General features: G+C 36.2%; 1 protein-coding gene across 3 annotated transcripts in view; it reads right to left on the reverse strand.

Annotated features, from left to right (window-relative positions):
• The window catches only part of RANBP17 (RAN binding protein 17), a 254,560-nt gene that overhangs the window by 215,618 nt on the left and 22,482 nt on the right, over positions 1-16,460 (reverse strand). For all 3 annotated transcript variants that reach the window (XM_016145083.2, XM_016145082.2, XM_036225086.1), the window contains exons 4-11: positions 15,495-15,661; positions 12,237-12,302; positions 9,722-9,826; positions 8,127-8,292; positions 5,350-5,423; positions 2,952-3,071; positions 931-1,077; positions 189-361 (exon numbers count right to left, since the gene is read on the reverse strand). In XM_016145083.2, coding sequence (XP_016000569.2) covers positions 189-361; positions 931-1,077; positions 2,952-3,071; positions 5,350-5,423; positions 8,127-8,292; positions 9,722-9,826; positions 12,237-12,302; positions 15,495-15,661 — 1,018 coding nt within the window. The remainder of the gene's footprint in view (positions 1-188; positions 362-930; positions 1,078-2,951; positions 3,072-5,349; positions 5,424-8,126; positions 8,293-9,721; positions 9,827-12,236; positions 12,303-15,494; positions 15,662-16,460) is intronic.

The following is a 16,460-nucleotide window of genomic DNA, read 5'->3' on the forward strand; positions in this document are numbered from 1 at the left end:
TCTGGGAAGTGAGGAAACCAGCCTTTACCTTGACTGGATGATAGTCACCAACCATATGCACTTGTCAGAACTAATCAAACTGTACACTAGAAGGGGCGAATTTTACAGTAGGTAAATTTTACTTCCATTTTTAAAAATTCCGAGATGCAGAAGATGAAAACACAACAGAAAGATTTAGTTTTCAATACCTCACGACAATGGCGACAGATTCCAATCGAGAAGTGATAAAGGCCTTCGTGATTTCCGGTGCGTAAGTGTCTAGTAAGTGGGGTTCAGTTGATTTCACAAAAGGAACTGATGCGACCATCCTTTGCCACAGAGTTAATAAATAATGAACACTGTTGGGAGCAAACTCCCAATGCTATAAAGAAATAAAGCAAATGTTATTGAAAATGACGTATCTTCCTTAGGATAAGAATTACAGAGGCAAAATTACTAAACATAGATTTTAAAATTAATTTTTATCCTGATTATATAACCAATGAACACTTAACATAGCAAATTTCATAAATGCGAAATAGTATAAAGAAGAAATTAACAATCTCTCACTATTCTACCACCCAGGAATGTCACCATTGAAACATTAGTGTACTTTCTTCTAATCTTCATTTCATGAATGGTTTTTCAGAGTGGCTGTTATGTGGAAAATATGGTTTTAAAATGTTCCTCCAAACTTATAAAAAAAAATTCCCAAAAAACAGTGTAGAAAAGTTTTCTTTTATTTCTTCACAAAGATTTTACTATGGCTTTTTGATTCATTCTTCAATATTTGCTATTTAGATTTTATAATTTGTTATAAAAAATGTCACAAAGAACATTTTTAGCAAAGCACTGCAGTAGTTATTTAAAAAAAAAATTCCCCACCAAACCTTACCAAGAAATTGTTTTAAAACTATCTACAGTTTAATACCATTATATATTTCTATTTACCTGTAGGCTAGTAATGGTAAAATTAGCAATCAACCTGATAACTTCAGGATACTCCTTCACCATAACTAATTCTCCCAGCTGGTAATTTGTCTTTAAACGAGCTAAAAAGCGACAAAATTCATGATAATTACCTGGATCAGACAAACCCTAAAATATGAGACAAAAAAGAAAAAGATATTTAAAAATACTCGAAAACCAATGAAATAAAATATTATACCATTAATAAAATTCTGAGGGTATTTCATCAAGTTTCCCAGTTTTCAAGGGTACTTATGGCACTTTATATCAACTAGGGAGGTATTAATGAAAGAAAACAAGTAATTCCTGTTGGATTTAACGTGGTCATGAATGATTAATAATAAGGAATCCCAAGTAGAGGCTTTTGGAGGAAGCTCTGCACGATGATGACTAAATTATAATGTTTAGAAACCCATTGTATTACGCAAAACATTTATGTGTGTGTGTACTGTAGCTTTAACAAAGTCAAAGACTTGAAAGGTATTTAAGATAAAAAATAAGAATGGGCTCTTGAAACCCCGGAAAAGGGCAATACCAGCTGGACGTAAGAAAAATGGTATGTGTGCACACACAAATAATAGAAATGTCTTTTAATTTAACAAATTTTTATTGAGTACCTACGGGTATTGTGCCCTCCGGCAATTCTCTATTGCTAAATGGAGAATCATTCAAATAATTTATTGCAAGCTAGAAGAGAAAGTTTAACAAAAATACTACAAGATATAGAAGTGACTTTGGGGCAAGACAGGTTAGAAGACCAAGAAAGGAGCCCCTAATGGTCTGAGAGCTGCCTGAAGACACGGCATGCGTGCTATCGGCCTTATGGTCCGAGCACTGTGCTTGGTAGCTGCCAGGAAGAAGAATTAGAAAAGTATCCGCTTAACACTAAAAGAGTTTCTAAGAAATTTCATTCGAATGAGCTCCATGAAAGAATATAAAAGTGTCTAATTTTTAAGGATAAAGGGATCTTTTGTACTCAGAGGTTTTTGTACTCAGAGGTCTTCTGATATGTGTTTGTGATCCCCAAATAATTAATATAATATTCGAGCTAACTTTTACAGCCATAAACCATCAACATGTAGATGCTGGAAAATCAATTAAGAGAATTATCTGACATTAGCATATTACCTTCCACATTTTGATTGATGACAGTAATTAAAACAACTAGAATTTTTTAAGTATATTGGTAAAATTCCATTTATCAGCAAAACACGTAAATTTTACAGTTATGCTAACACTGAAAAGGGAAAGTAAATGCACAATATATAAAATACTCCTGAGAATAACCTGCAAAAACAATTGCTCTTCATAATTTTCCTTATGTAGATATTATATGTCCCCTTAAAAATCAGTAACAACCAAGAGACTTACATAAACCTCCTTAAATCATTTAACTTTCGAAAATCTGTTTTTTCATTACAGATATTTTAAACCAAAAACAAAAAGTAAAACAAAAACTTTTATCTAGACATCCAAGAATCATTAATTAATAATGGCTTTGTATTCCTCTGAAATAAATATTGCTATTGAATCTTTGCAGTTAGTGTTGAGAGTAGATTTTAAAATCTACAAACTCTTATTTGTCCACAAGAGGGCAAAAAGACATTATTTCATAATTTAAAGCTACTTATTTCAATGTCAACATTCAGAGTTAAGTCTTCTAGTTCAGAAGATATAACTCTGAGTTAATCACTTCACTAATTTAAGAAGTACGATCAAAGAAACGTAGTACAATGGTTAAAAAAAAAAAACAGAAGCATAAGATATATAACCTCTATTCACCTAAAAGGATGTAAAAAATAAAAGAACACAGAAATCTGTCAAGAATACATCCATTTTAAAAAACTGCCCATTTCTACTACAAATGAAATGTAAGGAAGATGGATATGATCCTTCCTATTTTCTTCCAGTACCATAATAAAGTCACAGGCTTATTATACAGCTTTCAGCAGAAAAACTGTATTTCTACATGCTAAATATCAATTAAATTACTTCATAAATACCTGAGGGTTTTCAAGTATCCTCCTTACTCCCTTAATTAAGTTACCAAGGTACTTGGCACGTTCAGGACTGCTAAATAAGGACCTTCTTGTAGAAGCAAACTGAACTAAACATGAAAGTGCCTGAAAAAGGGAAAACAAACTTCGTTTCAGTTTATAAAGTAACTATGGCCACAGGTGAGGTACACTTGTCTTTACATTAAAAATATATATATATTTTTTTGTGATTAAAAAAGCATCATAGAATCTAGAAATGATGAAAGCTAAACACTGAACACATCGATCACCACTACCACCCACGGGTCTTCAGCTCCACCACCAACATTCCTATTCCTACCTGCGTGTACTCTCCTCTAACATTCTTTTCACATATTAAATATCCCAGAGCAGAGCCTGGACACACACACTCAAAAGGCTTCCCACTGCTTCTGATGACCAGTTCTGTCTGCAAACCCATAAACCAGATGTTCTACCAAAAAGAAAATATGATTTCGTGGTAGAGTAAGTTTGGGAAATACCGCACGTTATGCACTGTGGCATCCTGCGGTGGGATGAACCGCAGCAGCTTAATCAATCTGGCATGTCCCAAATCTGTTTGGTGATAAAGATCTCACCATTCGTTACTATCGAGGAACGATCTGGAAACTGCTGCTGCTGCTGGAAAAGTCAGATACCCTCTAGAAATTTCTACAGTACCTGTGGCCTAACTATCATCCTAAAATTAATACTTCACCAGACAATCTCCCTGCTTGGGTTCTTAATTCTACCACTGGTACCCACTGAGGTCTGTCTGATCATTAAGTACAAGACTCAAAATTGGCAACTTTCAGGCCACCAAACTGGCCCATGTATGTTTTGTATCGGTCCGCATGCATTTGCTTGCCCGCTCTTTTTTCAATTAAAGTTTGCTGTCGATATTTAAATATTTTAATTTCATGCAAAATGTCTGGCTCTCTTAGTAAGGATGAACATAGGGATAAAAATCAAGAGAATGGCCTTTTTAGATAGTCTCCAGTTTGCCATAGTCCTGTTAGAAAATAAAAAAAAAAAAACTTCCTCAGGAAATTCTGATGTGTAGAAGGTTTGGGAACCACTAGTATATTAAAAAAATCATCCAGGGATTGGGGGCCAAAAAAACCTGGGTTTGAATCTCAGCTCTGCTATTTAATTTGCTGCCCTAGAGAAAGTCACGTAAGCCGGTCTGGGCCGTTCCTCTGTCTACACAGTGAGAACAACACTCACCTCACAGGGCCACTGGGAAGAGGAAGCGAGACAAGCACCCCGTGAACGGGGCAGGCCCCAGAAACGCTACTTTCTCTTAAAACAGTCGTGTTCTACTTTATTTTTGAAGAACTAGTAGCCTGTCTGTTTTGTCCCAAAATGTAATTGTACATGAAACCGAGGTTTTTCAACAACTGAAAACAAGACTGTTCTGGTTAAAAGAAAGAAGGCTGAAGTAGGCGGCGTCGCCTGGAAATGTGTGTGTCCTGTGAAAGTCGGTTTAAAAGCCACCGTCTTAAAATCCTAGATTCGAGAGCACACACGTTTAAAAAAAAAAAAGAGGAGTATTTTTGTGAATCAGTTTCTCCCTTCTAGGCCATAATACATATAAACAGACATACAACTGACATGTAGTTTAAATCTGGAACATCTTTTTTTTTTGGAAAATGGCAATATTAGAATTCCCCAACTTTACTTTTCTACAAGCTTAGATATTACACTGACAACTTTTTCTTTAATTTTATTTTTTTTTCAATCTTGCCTGGTCTCTGTTTTAGATTCCACAAAGACGGGGTTCACAGTCTCAAAGTTCCCTATAACCAATAAGTTTCAAGAATTTTTTTAATCACATAATAGAATTTGATTCAAAAAATAAATGAACTGGAGTGATGGGCACAAAATCCCCTTTGATGCTCATTTAGAGACATCTGAAGGGGGCCGCCAGGCATGCCTGAGATACGGAGACACACAGGGCCAAGGAAGAGTGAGAGAGAGAACAGAAGGGAATGTAGCGGGCGGGGTCCAACCCTTCTGGGTCAGAGGCCCAGAAGCGGGAATGCGGACTAAGAAGGAAGACAGATACTTAGAAGAAAATAGTTTGTCTCGGCTCTGAGCAGGAGCTAAATGAACAGCTACTGGTTCTGGGTTCGCCCATTAAATGAAATGCACTGTTGACTGTAAATAGAATGTGACAAATAGCTTAAGCAATATAAATCTCAAAAGATGTCAGACTTTCCTGCGAGAGGTAAACCCATTCAAGAACATGAACGGAATTTTTAAAAGTAAATCTGTACCACCCTTAGAGAAAGATGATGAGATTAAATGAAATAATAAATGATTTTAATGAAATAAATCATTTTTATTTTAATTTTTAATGAAATAATAAATAATTTTTACTTACTAACTGGGATAGTAGTGGTGGAAGTGAATGATACAAATTGAAGAAAAGATCCAATGTTTCTGGTTCCAGGAAAACTAGAAAAAAAAAATTATTTTCTATACCATCACTTTCAATTCTGTGATCTTAACATTGTAAGCCATTATCACATAAACCTAGAACCCCAAAACCTCTGTATGTGGCCATCCTGTCCAGTTTGGTTTAATTCCTTTTTAATTCCTATTTTCCTCTGAAAGATAAATTACTACAGAGATAGAAATTAACGAGCTAAGATGTTCCCTATTTCTATGTAGCATCTACAGTTCTTACTTGGAGCATTTTAATATTTTCCTTTGTATTCAAGTAATATAAATATTTAAAATTCAAATAATATCAAAAAGTACTTTAAAAGTATGTAATAAAAAAAACAACTATACCCTACCCCATTTTCAACTGTTTTGACTCTTAGTTATACTTACATACATGTTTCCAAATAACATGCTATGTTACTATTTTTTTACTGGTTTTACTTTAGACATTCAATGGATTCCTGTTCCAGTACATGAGGCTACAGATGTCTAATCACTTACCCTACCACGCCCACCACTCTCTCCATAACTCATTCGCTCTTCAAAACGCATCCACTATTATGACAAGTTGAGATTAAATCAATTCTAAGTGTTTACATTAATATGTAAATAATGGTAATAACTGAGCCAAGTACACTATGATTATATCGCATTTATGACATTCTCTGGATTTAATCACAGCATCCTTTCTGTGCTTAGTCGTATCTGTCACTAATTCTTTCCAAATGCTCTGACGGATCTGCAAAATGTCCTTCGTGCCATTTTTCACATAATCAACAGCATCGAGTAACCAACATCTCCATCTTTGCACCTGCACCGCGCGGAGCCTTCGCTCTGGAGGGGTCATTCCTAACCTTGTTACATAACTATTTCCTTTTTATGTCTGTTCATTGTCCCTTCAAGATGAAGCTCTGTTTCCCCAAACCCTTTCCTTACCCTCCACTTTCCTGGCTTGTATGATCAAGTCGCTTCCTGAGAGCAAGTACAAAAGGGATAAACTTCAGGAAGATTTGCATCTTTACTCTTTCAGACTTGATGATTTCAGTCTAGTATGAAACTACTTTTCCCTCAGAGGTCTGAGGACATTCCTCCTGGTACTTGGCCTCCAGCGCTGCTGCTGAGAAGTCTAATACTCTTCTCGATGCCAGTCCCTTGAGGTGACTTACTCTTTTTGTTTTTCTGGTAGATTTTAGGATCTTCTCTTTATCTTCGTTATTCTGAACCGTCATGATTGTGAACCTTAGTGTATGTGTTTTTTTTCATTCATTATGTTGGGTTCTTGATGGGACTTTTCAATCTGAAAATTTATGTGTCAGTGCTATGAACATTCTCTGGTATTATCTGTTTACAAATCTCCTCCTGTTTTTTCCTGTCCCTGTTAACTCCTAGTAGTTACATGCCAGACCTCCCAGCTTCGTGCTCCAATATTCCTGTATTTTTATACCCTATCACATCTCTCCTTGCTTCTCTGTTCTACTTCCTGAGATATTCCCCTAACCTTTATCTTCTAACTCTTTTACCAATAATTTATTTTCACGACCATCTTTTATATTTGGAACATTCTCTGAAAGTTTCTTTTTAAAACAATAGCCTATTCCTGTTTCGAAGATGCATTACCTTTTCGTATCTCTCTGGGAATACATATTATACCTTTTTGACGTTTACTTCTTCTCTTCACTTTGTTTCTACTAACTCACCCTACCTCTTTAAAAAAAAAAAATCTTTTTCAGAAAATTTCAGACTAATATACAGTTGCAAAAAATAACAGGAAGAGACCCCAGGTACCCTTTACTCCATTCCTCCCAATGGTAACTTCTTTGAAAACTATGGTGACAGTATCACAATCAGGAAACTACCTTGGTACAGTCCACCAATCTTATTCAGATTTCCCAGTTTCACACGTATCGTGAGTGAATGTGTGTGTGTGTGTGTGTGTGTGTATTCAGTCTGTGCAAGTTTAATTAGATATGTTGGTTCATGTATTCACAATCACAATCATAATACGAAGTCCCTTTTAATTGTTTGTTTTAGTCTCTAATTTCCAATTTCCAGGTTAGAAGCTTTCACACAATCTCATTACCCTGAATGTGAAACCTTTCCAGTTTAATTTCTCGGGGGTTGAAAGAGCTTTGGTCTTGAGAAGTGAGAAGGAAGTCACTCAGGGCAGAGGAGGGAAACGGCTGTCACCTAGCTGCACACGTGGTCAGCAGATCCTGGGGAGTCTGAGCCCTTTCAGCCCCAGTCCCCACTTCTGACCTCAGAAATACCCTACTAGTGCCGACGTCTTTCCGGGATGTATGAGAGCACATCAGCTTGCTTGTCCTTGCTACCCCTCTCTGTAACAATGTTAAGTGCTATTCTGCTCTGCTAAGTCAATTATTCTATTTTATTCTCTTTATAACTTTAAAATCATGTTGATATCTATTGCCAAGTGTTGCATCCTCTCCCATTATTTATCTGAAAATTTTAAAATGGAACTCTGCATTTTCCCTCCCAAACCTATTTCCCTTCTAACTCTAGAGCTGTTTTTCCTTTTTTACAAAATCAAAATATGGAAGTTACTCCCATGTGAATTGGGGAAAGCATTTTCTTATTGGCTATCGGCAGCTACTTTCTGACTGCCAAGCAAAAACAGAGGACTGCGAACAGGCAACTATGTTACTTAGTCCTCTGCCTCTCACACTGACCATCTCTCACACAAAACGTTCTTACTTGTTCTCCAGGTTGTTGGAATCTGTACTGTGCAAAGATCATCTGCAGATTCATCTGCTAAACTGCCAATGAAGTCAAAGTTGAGGCAGTTGAGGACCAGTTTCAAGACCTGCATTACTAGAGTTTGTTGACTTTCATCTTGAAGATTCAAAGGTTTGGCCAATACCTGAAAGAAGTTCAAAGTCAAATCAAACATCATGAAATATGTCAGTAAACGAATTTTCACTTCACTAATTTAAATAATTCTTCAATGTCAAATTAAAATTAACAAAAAAACAAGTGATGTTTATGCATTAGAAAGAATTGTAAAATCTCTATCAACAAAAATCTACAACAGACTTATTTTCAAATTTAATTTTATAAAATGGACATAAAAACTTTTACACTTACTTATAAATTGTAGTCACTTTCTAAAGTTTTAAGAGGTAACTTTAAGACAAATACTTTAAACAGCACAAATGTATAAATGTATGAGTTCAAAGGTTTCTTGAAATAAGCTAAAAATACAAGGTTTTTCAAGAAAAAGTGGGGAACTTCACGCATAAATAATCCCAATGCAGCTGACAAAGGTTCTCAGAGCTGTCTGAATGTGGGCGCACACTTGCAAGCTTCTGGATGGTAATCCTGAATGCCCCGCCCCCCTCCAACACAAAATGTCCATTCCGATACAACCAGAACAGACAGTATCTCGTAGAGATACATCACGAAACATTTGCAGAGGAAATGCTATGAAGTCTGAGATTCCGCTTCCAGAATAACACAAGAAGAACTAAAGTGGTTAGGTTCAGGTACAGACGAAACGAGCCTGGTCACGAGCTGTCACTGCTTAACTGGCTGATGGTCCAAGGGAGCTTAATCATACTATTCACGTACGTTTGTGTATGTTAACATTTTCCATGCTAAAAGAAGAATGTTTTAAATAATGAAGGGTCTTTCAGTGTGGCCTAATGTGGGAGTTATCATGTCACTAGGCCACAGAACTGAAATAAGGAGAAAATAGTGATTAGTGAAACATACTTTGGGAAATGCTATATTACACCAATTCACAAGCTTGAGCAGTATGAAGGAGCCCCCATAGGACAAGAGAACACAATGTAATTATAAATCATACTATCTCTAATGATGGGTAGGGTGAGACGTAGCAGAGGAGGAAAGAATCTTTCCCAAAGAAGTTCTTTACGTCCACTATCGCGGCTGAACTATGAACAAATACTGAGAGCTGATGACTCGGGACAGCGTCCTGTCATCTCAGTGATCATCTACACCCCGTTCACGCACGGGCGGGGCGACAAAGAAACGACGTCTCGGGCAGTTTCTGTAATAAATCATCTGCAGTAAGAAGACAATGAAACTACCATCTGACTGCAAGTTGCTAAGTTCCCTTTGGATTCACTTTATTACATCCTTAGTAAAAAAAAAAAAAAAAAGTGGAATTTTGGAACCTCTTACAGATCGGAGCAAATCTACTGTACTTTGGATTGTCCACAACAACGCTTCAAAAGGCAGAATGAGGGGAGGGAGTCATTTGAAATTCTTCTGAAACTTAACATTTCCTAAATGCTTTAACTTGGATAGTGAATTATTAAATAGCTTACCTCTTTCAGAAGAGAGCACGCTAGCACTAAAATGTCTTTGAGAGAAGTGTCACGAAACGAGGTAGCTATTTTCCTGTGTTTTGCTGAAGGTCTAGAATAATCGACCTAAAAAAGGTCAAGGTGAATTTACTTAACCAGACTTAACGATTAGCAAAGCAAAATTTTACTGAGAAAAGGAATGGAAATGATGATTAAAGAATCATAAAGTATACAGCAAGCTAAAAGAACTTTTAAATATCTACTGGGATAACTGACTTGCTTAATAAGGTTACTCAAAGAATTAATAGCATAGCTGCGGTCAGAACCCAAGTTTCTGAATTATTTCAACTCAGTGCTCTTTCTACAAACTATACTGATCCCAAAATTAAAAACCAGAATTGAGTACTATAAAATAATAGGTAAATACTATCAATTCCTGCTCCTCAGACTCCATCAATAAAATGGGAAATGGCTAAAATGATTTTCAAATTCTAACTTTCTGTGAATTGGAGAACTGAATCGATTACATAAAAATTCTTCTATGTGAAAGCGGTATTTCGATATACACCAGACGTGATATTGGTTTTATATATCCTTGGTATTCTAAAAAGAAACCAAGGCAGAAATTATAAATAACCAAATATGATTTATTACATAAGCAATAGTACGTTCCCTCTGAACATTTTGTTAATGACAAATAATTTTTAAGAATAAATTTACTAAGGCTAGTTCTTGAGCCTCCAAAATATAATAGAGTCAAAACTACACTATTAAAACCATTAATATTTCCATTTATCAATAGGAAAGAGCAAACAAAGCTGACATCAGATACCCAAACCATTATTAATACCATGGACTACAGCATTCCTTTTGCTACTTGGAAGAAAATAAAGCATTTTCTCTGCTAATGTTCATAAATTTTAAGGAAAAAAAAATAGCTCACAATTGATTATCGGACACTTCCAAAGGCTCCATCATACAATTTAAACTACACCTAAATGCAACTTACTCATAGCAACGTGAAATGTAACAGTTCAAAGTGATTACAGGAACTAGTTACTGGAATCTGTTATCCAATATGTAAGATCTGAATTAGCATTTCTGGCATTCTTCCCTTCTTTCAAATAAAACTTCCTTCAATATAGAAAACAAATTTTCCAGATTGTTGGAGACCAATAAAACATGTCAAATAAATAAGATGCACTATTCTAAACTTGTTGCTTCCTGGGACATAGGCTGTAATTTGAATGGAGTATGAGGATAACAATAACGTGTCATTTAACTTTTTTATTTTAATTGTTGCATTATGGTGATATAAGCATCCTTGTCTGTAAGAAACATACTCAAGTATTCTGGGATCCTGTCAGCAACTCAGTATTAAATAGCTAAGAAAAGAACTTTGTACCGTACTCCCAAGTTTTCTGTAAGTTTAATATAGTTAATTAAAAATAAAAACAACTTGTTTGCTCTCTGTTATCTCACGGCAGGTTAACATCTGGCCTCAGTAACAACCCCCACATAGCAAATCCTCACCACCAGGGCCGTCTGCAGTCCTATTATGCTAAGAAGTAGGAAATGAAAAAAAAAAAAAAACGCTAGTTTTAAGATTAGCAAAAAGCTGATGGTTATGTAAGCTGGATAATGAATAAATGGGGTTGTACTATTCTCTGCATTGTTTTCTAATTCCTAATTGAATACAAGTAGAAAATAGTTATGTTGGATGATTGTTTTTTTTTTTTTTCTTTTTTACTATATGCAGAAACTGTTGTCACTCTAAAGGGAGTTGTCAGGGGGTCCTGGATATGCAAGTTCTCCCTGTATGTCTATGTTTGTGTGTGTATGTATATGTATATACACACACGCCCAGACACGGGCCATTTCAAGATGACATTTTTAAATACAGACACTACATTCCCCTTTATTATACCACTATTCCATGTAGAATCCAGCTTCTTTTGTTTGGTTTAGAACCGTGTTAAGTGCAAGAGTGCCCAGGAGCAGGTGACGATGCGCTCAGCTGCTGAGCTCATAAAGGCACCGCTGGGGGGAGGCGTAGCTTCTGAAAACTCCCCTTGTGCAGGGTGGAAATCCGTGCTAGATGTGGCGGAGTGCCAAGTGGCCTGTTCCTTAATGAGTCCCGCTGTGCGCTCATTGTTGAGAATCAATTCACCAATGAGAATCAATTCACCAAACAGGCTTCTCTTCTATTTGTAGGCAAATAAAGGTTTGTTTCTCTTCTGCTGCATTTAATTTATTTCTTATGGTTAGTATATTACTATATATACAGAAGATAAAAGGACAATTCTCCATTTGCCACAGAGTAAGGACCATGTCTAATTCCCTATTCTTTGTAGTACTTTATATTATTGCTGTTATTTTCAATAACAATGGAAGAGTTCAAACACTTATTATTATCCCACCAATAGAAAAAAAAAAAAACCCACTCAAGAGTTTTATGTCATATAAAGAAGATTCTACATCAAAGGGCCAGCATTACTTAGCAAACTTCATGTCACCTTTAGACTGAGAGGCTTACCAGGTTCATTTCCTGAGTCAATTCTGAAAGGATTATCACTCCTATTATGCAGTGCTCCATGGTGCCCTGCGGAGAAAACAACCAAGTCTGGCCCGAGTGGAGACACGTGATTGACCCTTAATGTGTAAACCAGGTAATGTTTACAAATAATTAAATACTGAGACATCACATTTTCTTAAATATATATCTATTAAAATATGTATAAAAATTACTGAGGTACACAAACAAAAAGAATTGCAAGTTCATTTCTGAAGAATAAGCCTAGGTATGCAGAGTTGAGGGGGATGAAAGTCCACCTACCTTAGAACTGCATGACGCTCCACAAAATGGTTTCGGCACTTAGGACTCAGAATAAACTAAACCTCAAAATACAAGTTTGGTTTAATACTTTTCATAAGACTAGGAACATAAATGAACAAAATATGCTTTTTAGTTCTATAAATTTGCTACTGAGATAGCTGTATTCAATAAATAATAGCTTAGGAACTAACTTAAACCCCTTGTTCTAATATCAGATAGGATCACACAGAACCTTTTAACGCTATTTCGTAGTACATGTGTGCGCATTTACTACGTGTCTAAAGTGCTCAATGTACTGTAGTCAATACATGACTATCAACGTGGTATACAGTTTCATAGCCTCTATAATGTTTTTATTTAATCAGCTTCTAATTTAATCTCAAAAACTTCCTTAAAATCAAAACTCAGATTTTACGGGCATATTACTAACAAATTACCTTACTGCAAAATCCAACTGGGAGGATGAAAAAAAATAAATGTAATGTCTAATTACAGTGCAATCATAAAAAAGCATTAATACAAATGATGCACTTTCCAAGTCTTAATTTTATAGTTAGTCGTTCCCTATCACAGAATTCTACCAATACTGGGTCAGTCACTAGGTGTAATTAAGTTCAAATTATCTCAAAATAAAAACATAAACTAAAGAAATGTCCCATAATGTCTGCATTTTAGTTCTCTATGGCCCACCAGAACAATCCGAATTGCCTGGACTGAGCTACAGACTTCCTGTTACTCAAGTGTGCATCCTCCGTGTGCACGTCCAATGCTCCTCAACCCGTGGCTCCCTGACCAAGTGCTGGTCCGTGAATCTGCTGGTCGTCTACAAACTCAATTCCAGTCCAAGGATGGTTTGGTTCCAGATTAGATAAAAAGAGTTTGTTCCATAATATAAAACAGCTAAGTCACTAAGTACATCGGCATTTTTTTCACAGTACAGCTTTATTGATAAAGGTAGCACCGATGTGCTTATATTCTGACATAAAACCCTTATTTCACTGTGGACCAGCGATGCCCCAGGCAACGGGAGGATCTGGGTACGCACGTGGAAAGAGGCACGTAAATGTTTGGACTGTGGCAGTAATAAGGCTGCAACAACAGAGAAACGAAGAAAACTTCGGGCCATTAAAGTGTTAAGAAACTTAAAATAATTTTAGTCCAAAATTTACAGAAGCTGCTGATACTCACGGGAACCATATGGGTACTATTTTAGAGTACTAACACAGTCGAGTCAATTGACCTTCTCAAGAATAAAGGTTAGGTCAAGTCGTACACCCAGAGAGCAAGTGCTTGTTTTGTGCTACTATAATCAACTTGGAATATAAAACATTTTCTGTGTCTTCTAGTCTTCCAAAGCTGACAAAAGCACACGAAAGCCCAACTGAAGCTCGACTTACCAGCCATTCAAAAGGGAGCTTGAAAAATGTTAGCCAACAAGAAAGATTTCATTCCACTGAGTTTTAGACCTTGATTTTTTTAAAAAAAGAACTTCGAAGCCTATTCTTGTCTATGCTAATGATTCCTGAGGAGCTGTGTGCAATCTTAGTCAATGAGGAGAGGGGTGCTTTGTGTTAGCCAAACCTGAAACTCCTCTGTCTGAATAAACTACCCCTCTGCCTCAGGGCAGATCTCCTCAGAGCTGAAAACACTTATGCCTGTGACCTTTCAGATGATGGAATACAGTAAGTCCTCACTTAACGACCTCAATAGGTTCTGTGCCTTTAAGGGAAATGACTTATACCCAAACCAATTATACCATGTGCTCATTGATATAAACAAGTGATAGCACCTCATCACCATCATTATTACAATGTAACGATACTTGAGAACCTGCCACGTTTGTTAACCATGGTTATGTTATAACAATACGAATAAAAGAGAAGCGGCATGGTCTAGTATTTTATTTTCTGAGGTTTCCAGCACTGTTTGAATGAGTTACACCTTACACAGGGATTAAATTTTAAAGTTACTATATAAAAAGAAAATCTCAGAAAGTCTAAATTGCCCCTTACTGCCGATAAACCGGTACTAAATTCTCTCTCAATTAATCCAAACTGCCAGTTTTTCTTGGAGAATTTTAACAGATTACTGCTTCTTTAGCAGAGTGCCAGCTACAGTGCTTTCCTGCAAGTACAGATAATGTTTGTATGAAAAAATCTGTATCTTTAAATATCTGGACCACACTGAGCGGAGAGCAATGGTCATCCCAAGAGGCATTAAGGAACAGGAAACAGCAGACCTAGGTTTCCCGAATGTCACCCCAGGACATACAATACCATGTGTAACGGCAACAGGTTCCACTGGCACAACTGAAATTAGTCTCCTCTTGGGTTTTTTTCTTTTCTTTTTTTTTTTTCAGCCCAAATACCTGAATTTGTGTGAGTTAAATGTACATATGCTATAACTGCAGGTTGAAACGTTCTTGAGACTGATAAAGTCAATGCGGTATAATGTGAAAATTAAATATATATTATATATATCTCAGGTTAGAAAACTTGAAGTGCGAGCTCTATGCTGTGCTAGGTTACTGTGCAACCTTATGCAGATAACTTAACTTTTTATGCCGGTTTTCTCATTTATAAAATGAAATTCGGAGATATAAGGAGCTTTAGATAATACACGAAAACATTGTATACATCTTTTGCATATACAGACACCTATGTTAGAAATGTCAGAACAAGTATTTTTGAAATTAGAAAACGTAATATGCATTCTTCTGGTCTGGAAGTTATAGAATAACATGATCCTCATTACTGGCAAAAATAAATAGACAGACAGACAGACAGACAGATAGATAGATAGATAGATAGATGACCCAGGGGATAAATAATAAATCGTAACTAATGTGGTACTGGGAACCACGAAACAAAGCAAGACATCGGCTTTTAAGAAAAGCAGTTTCTAAAGCAATAAAAAGCAACTGAGTGATGTTCTGGTGATGTAATGATGCCTACTTACCTGAAGAAATTTCTTCACATCGGCGATAATTTCTCTGAAGACAAACTGGTCTTTCTGAACCTCAAACCACCCCAATTTAGTGATTTTAGCGATGACTTGAATTAGAGCTTGGATGACGAAGGGAGCCAGCTTGAGTTGTGACGCCACGTAATTAAGAATGTAGTTCCCTGTAAGAAAACAGTCTGTGAGCATCTGAACGTTTCAGTGACATGTGAATCATGGAAGAAAAACAGGTGGTGACGATGCGTTCTTTGACAAAAGTCAATCTCTTTCTGTAAAATATATACTCATTTAGATAAGATCTGCTATAAGACATTTGAAAAAGCAAATTCGTTCCAATTCAAATGATATATTAGGGGAAAATCTGTGTATCATGCGAATGTCACTTTTGTTTTTGCATGATTTTGTGTAGAAAAAAATGCTAAGTGAATACGAAAAACTTTAACTTGGCCAAGTGAACACGGCCCTACACAAAATACTCACACCTCAAAAATCTACAAGCTGCCTCGTTCACCCTGTGTTATCATCAGCCTCATCCATCCTCATCTGCTGTGACAATTTCCCATCCTATTTCAGGTCGCTTTCCTTCCATGATAACTCAAAAGCTGCAACGCTTCCGAAGCTACTTCCATAAGGCAACTTCAGGTCTTCTTCAAGTTAAAAGGCCATATTTATTCTACTATTTATGAATTTCTTCACCATTTAACATGTATAAAACTCTACTACACCTTTTGTTAATTTTTTTAATGTGTCACCGACAGTGTTTGAATTTTATTTCCATAATCCCATTTCTCTCCTAAGTCTTGAGGTTTTATACACAGTATTGAATAGCACAGTCACTTTTAGGAATGCATGTGTCATGTTATAGCGAAACTAACCACACGCTATCCTGTTTAAGTGGCATTAAAAATACAAATAGTACAATATGATAAAAATAAGTATGCAAGCAAAAGAAAGTACAAATAG

The sequence above is a fragment of the Rousettus aegyptiacus genome, unplaced genomic scaffold (genome assembly GCF_014176215.1).
Source record: "Rousettus aegyptiacus isolate mRouAeg1 unplaced genomic scaffold, mRouAeg1.p scaffold_m13_p_7, whole genome shotgun sequence".
Classification (NCBI taxonomy): Eukaryota; Metazoa; Chordata; class Mammalia; order Chiroptera; family Pteropodidae; genus Rousettus; species Rousettus aegyptiacus.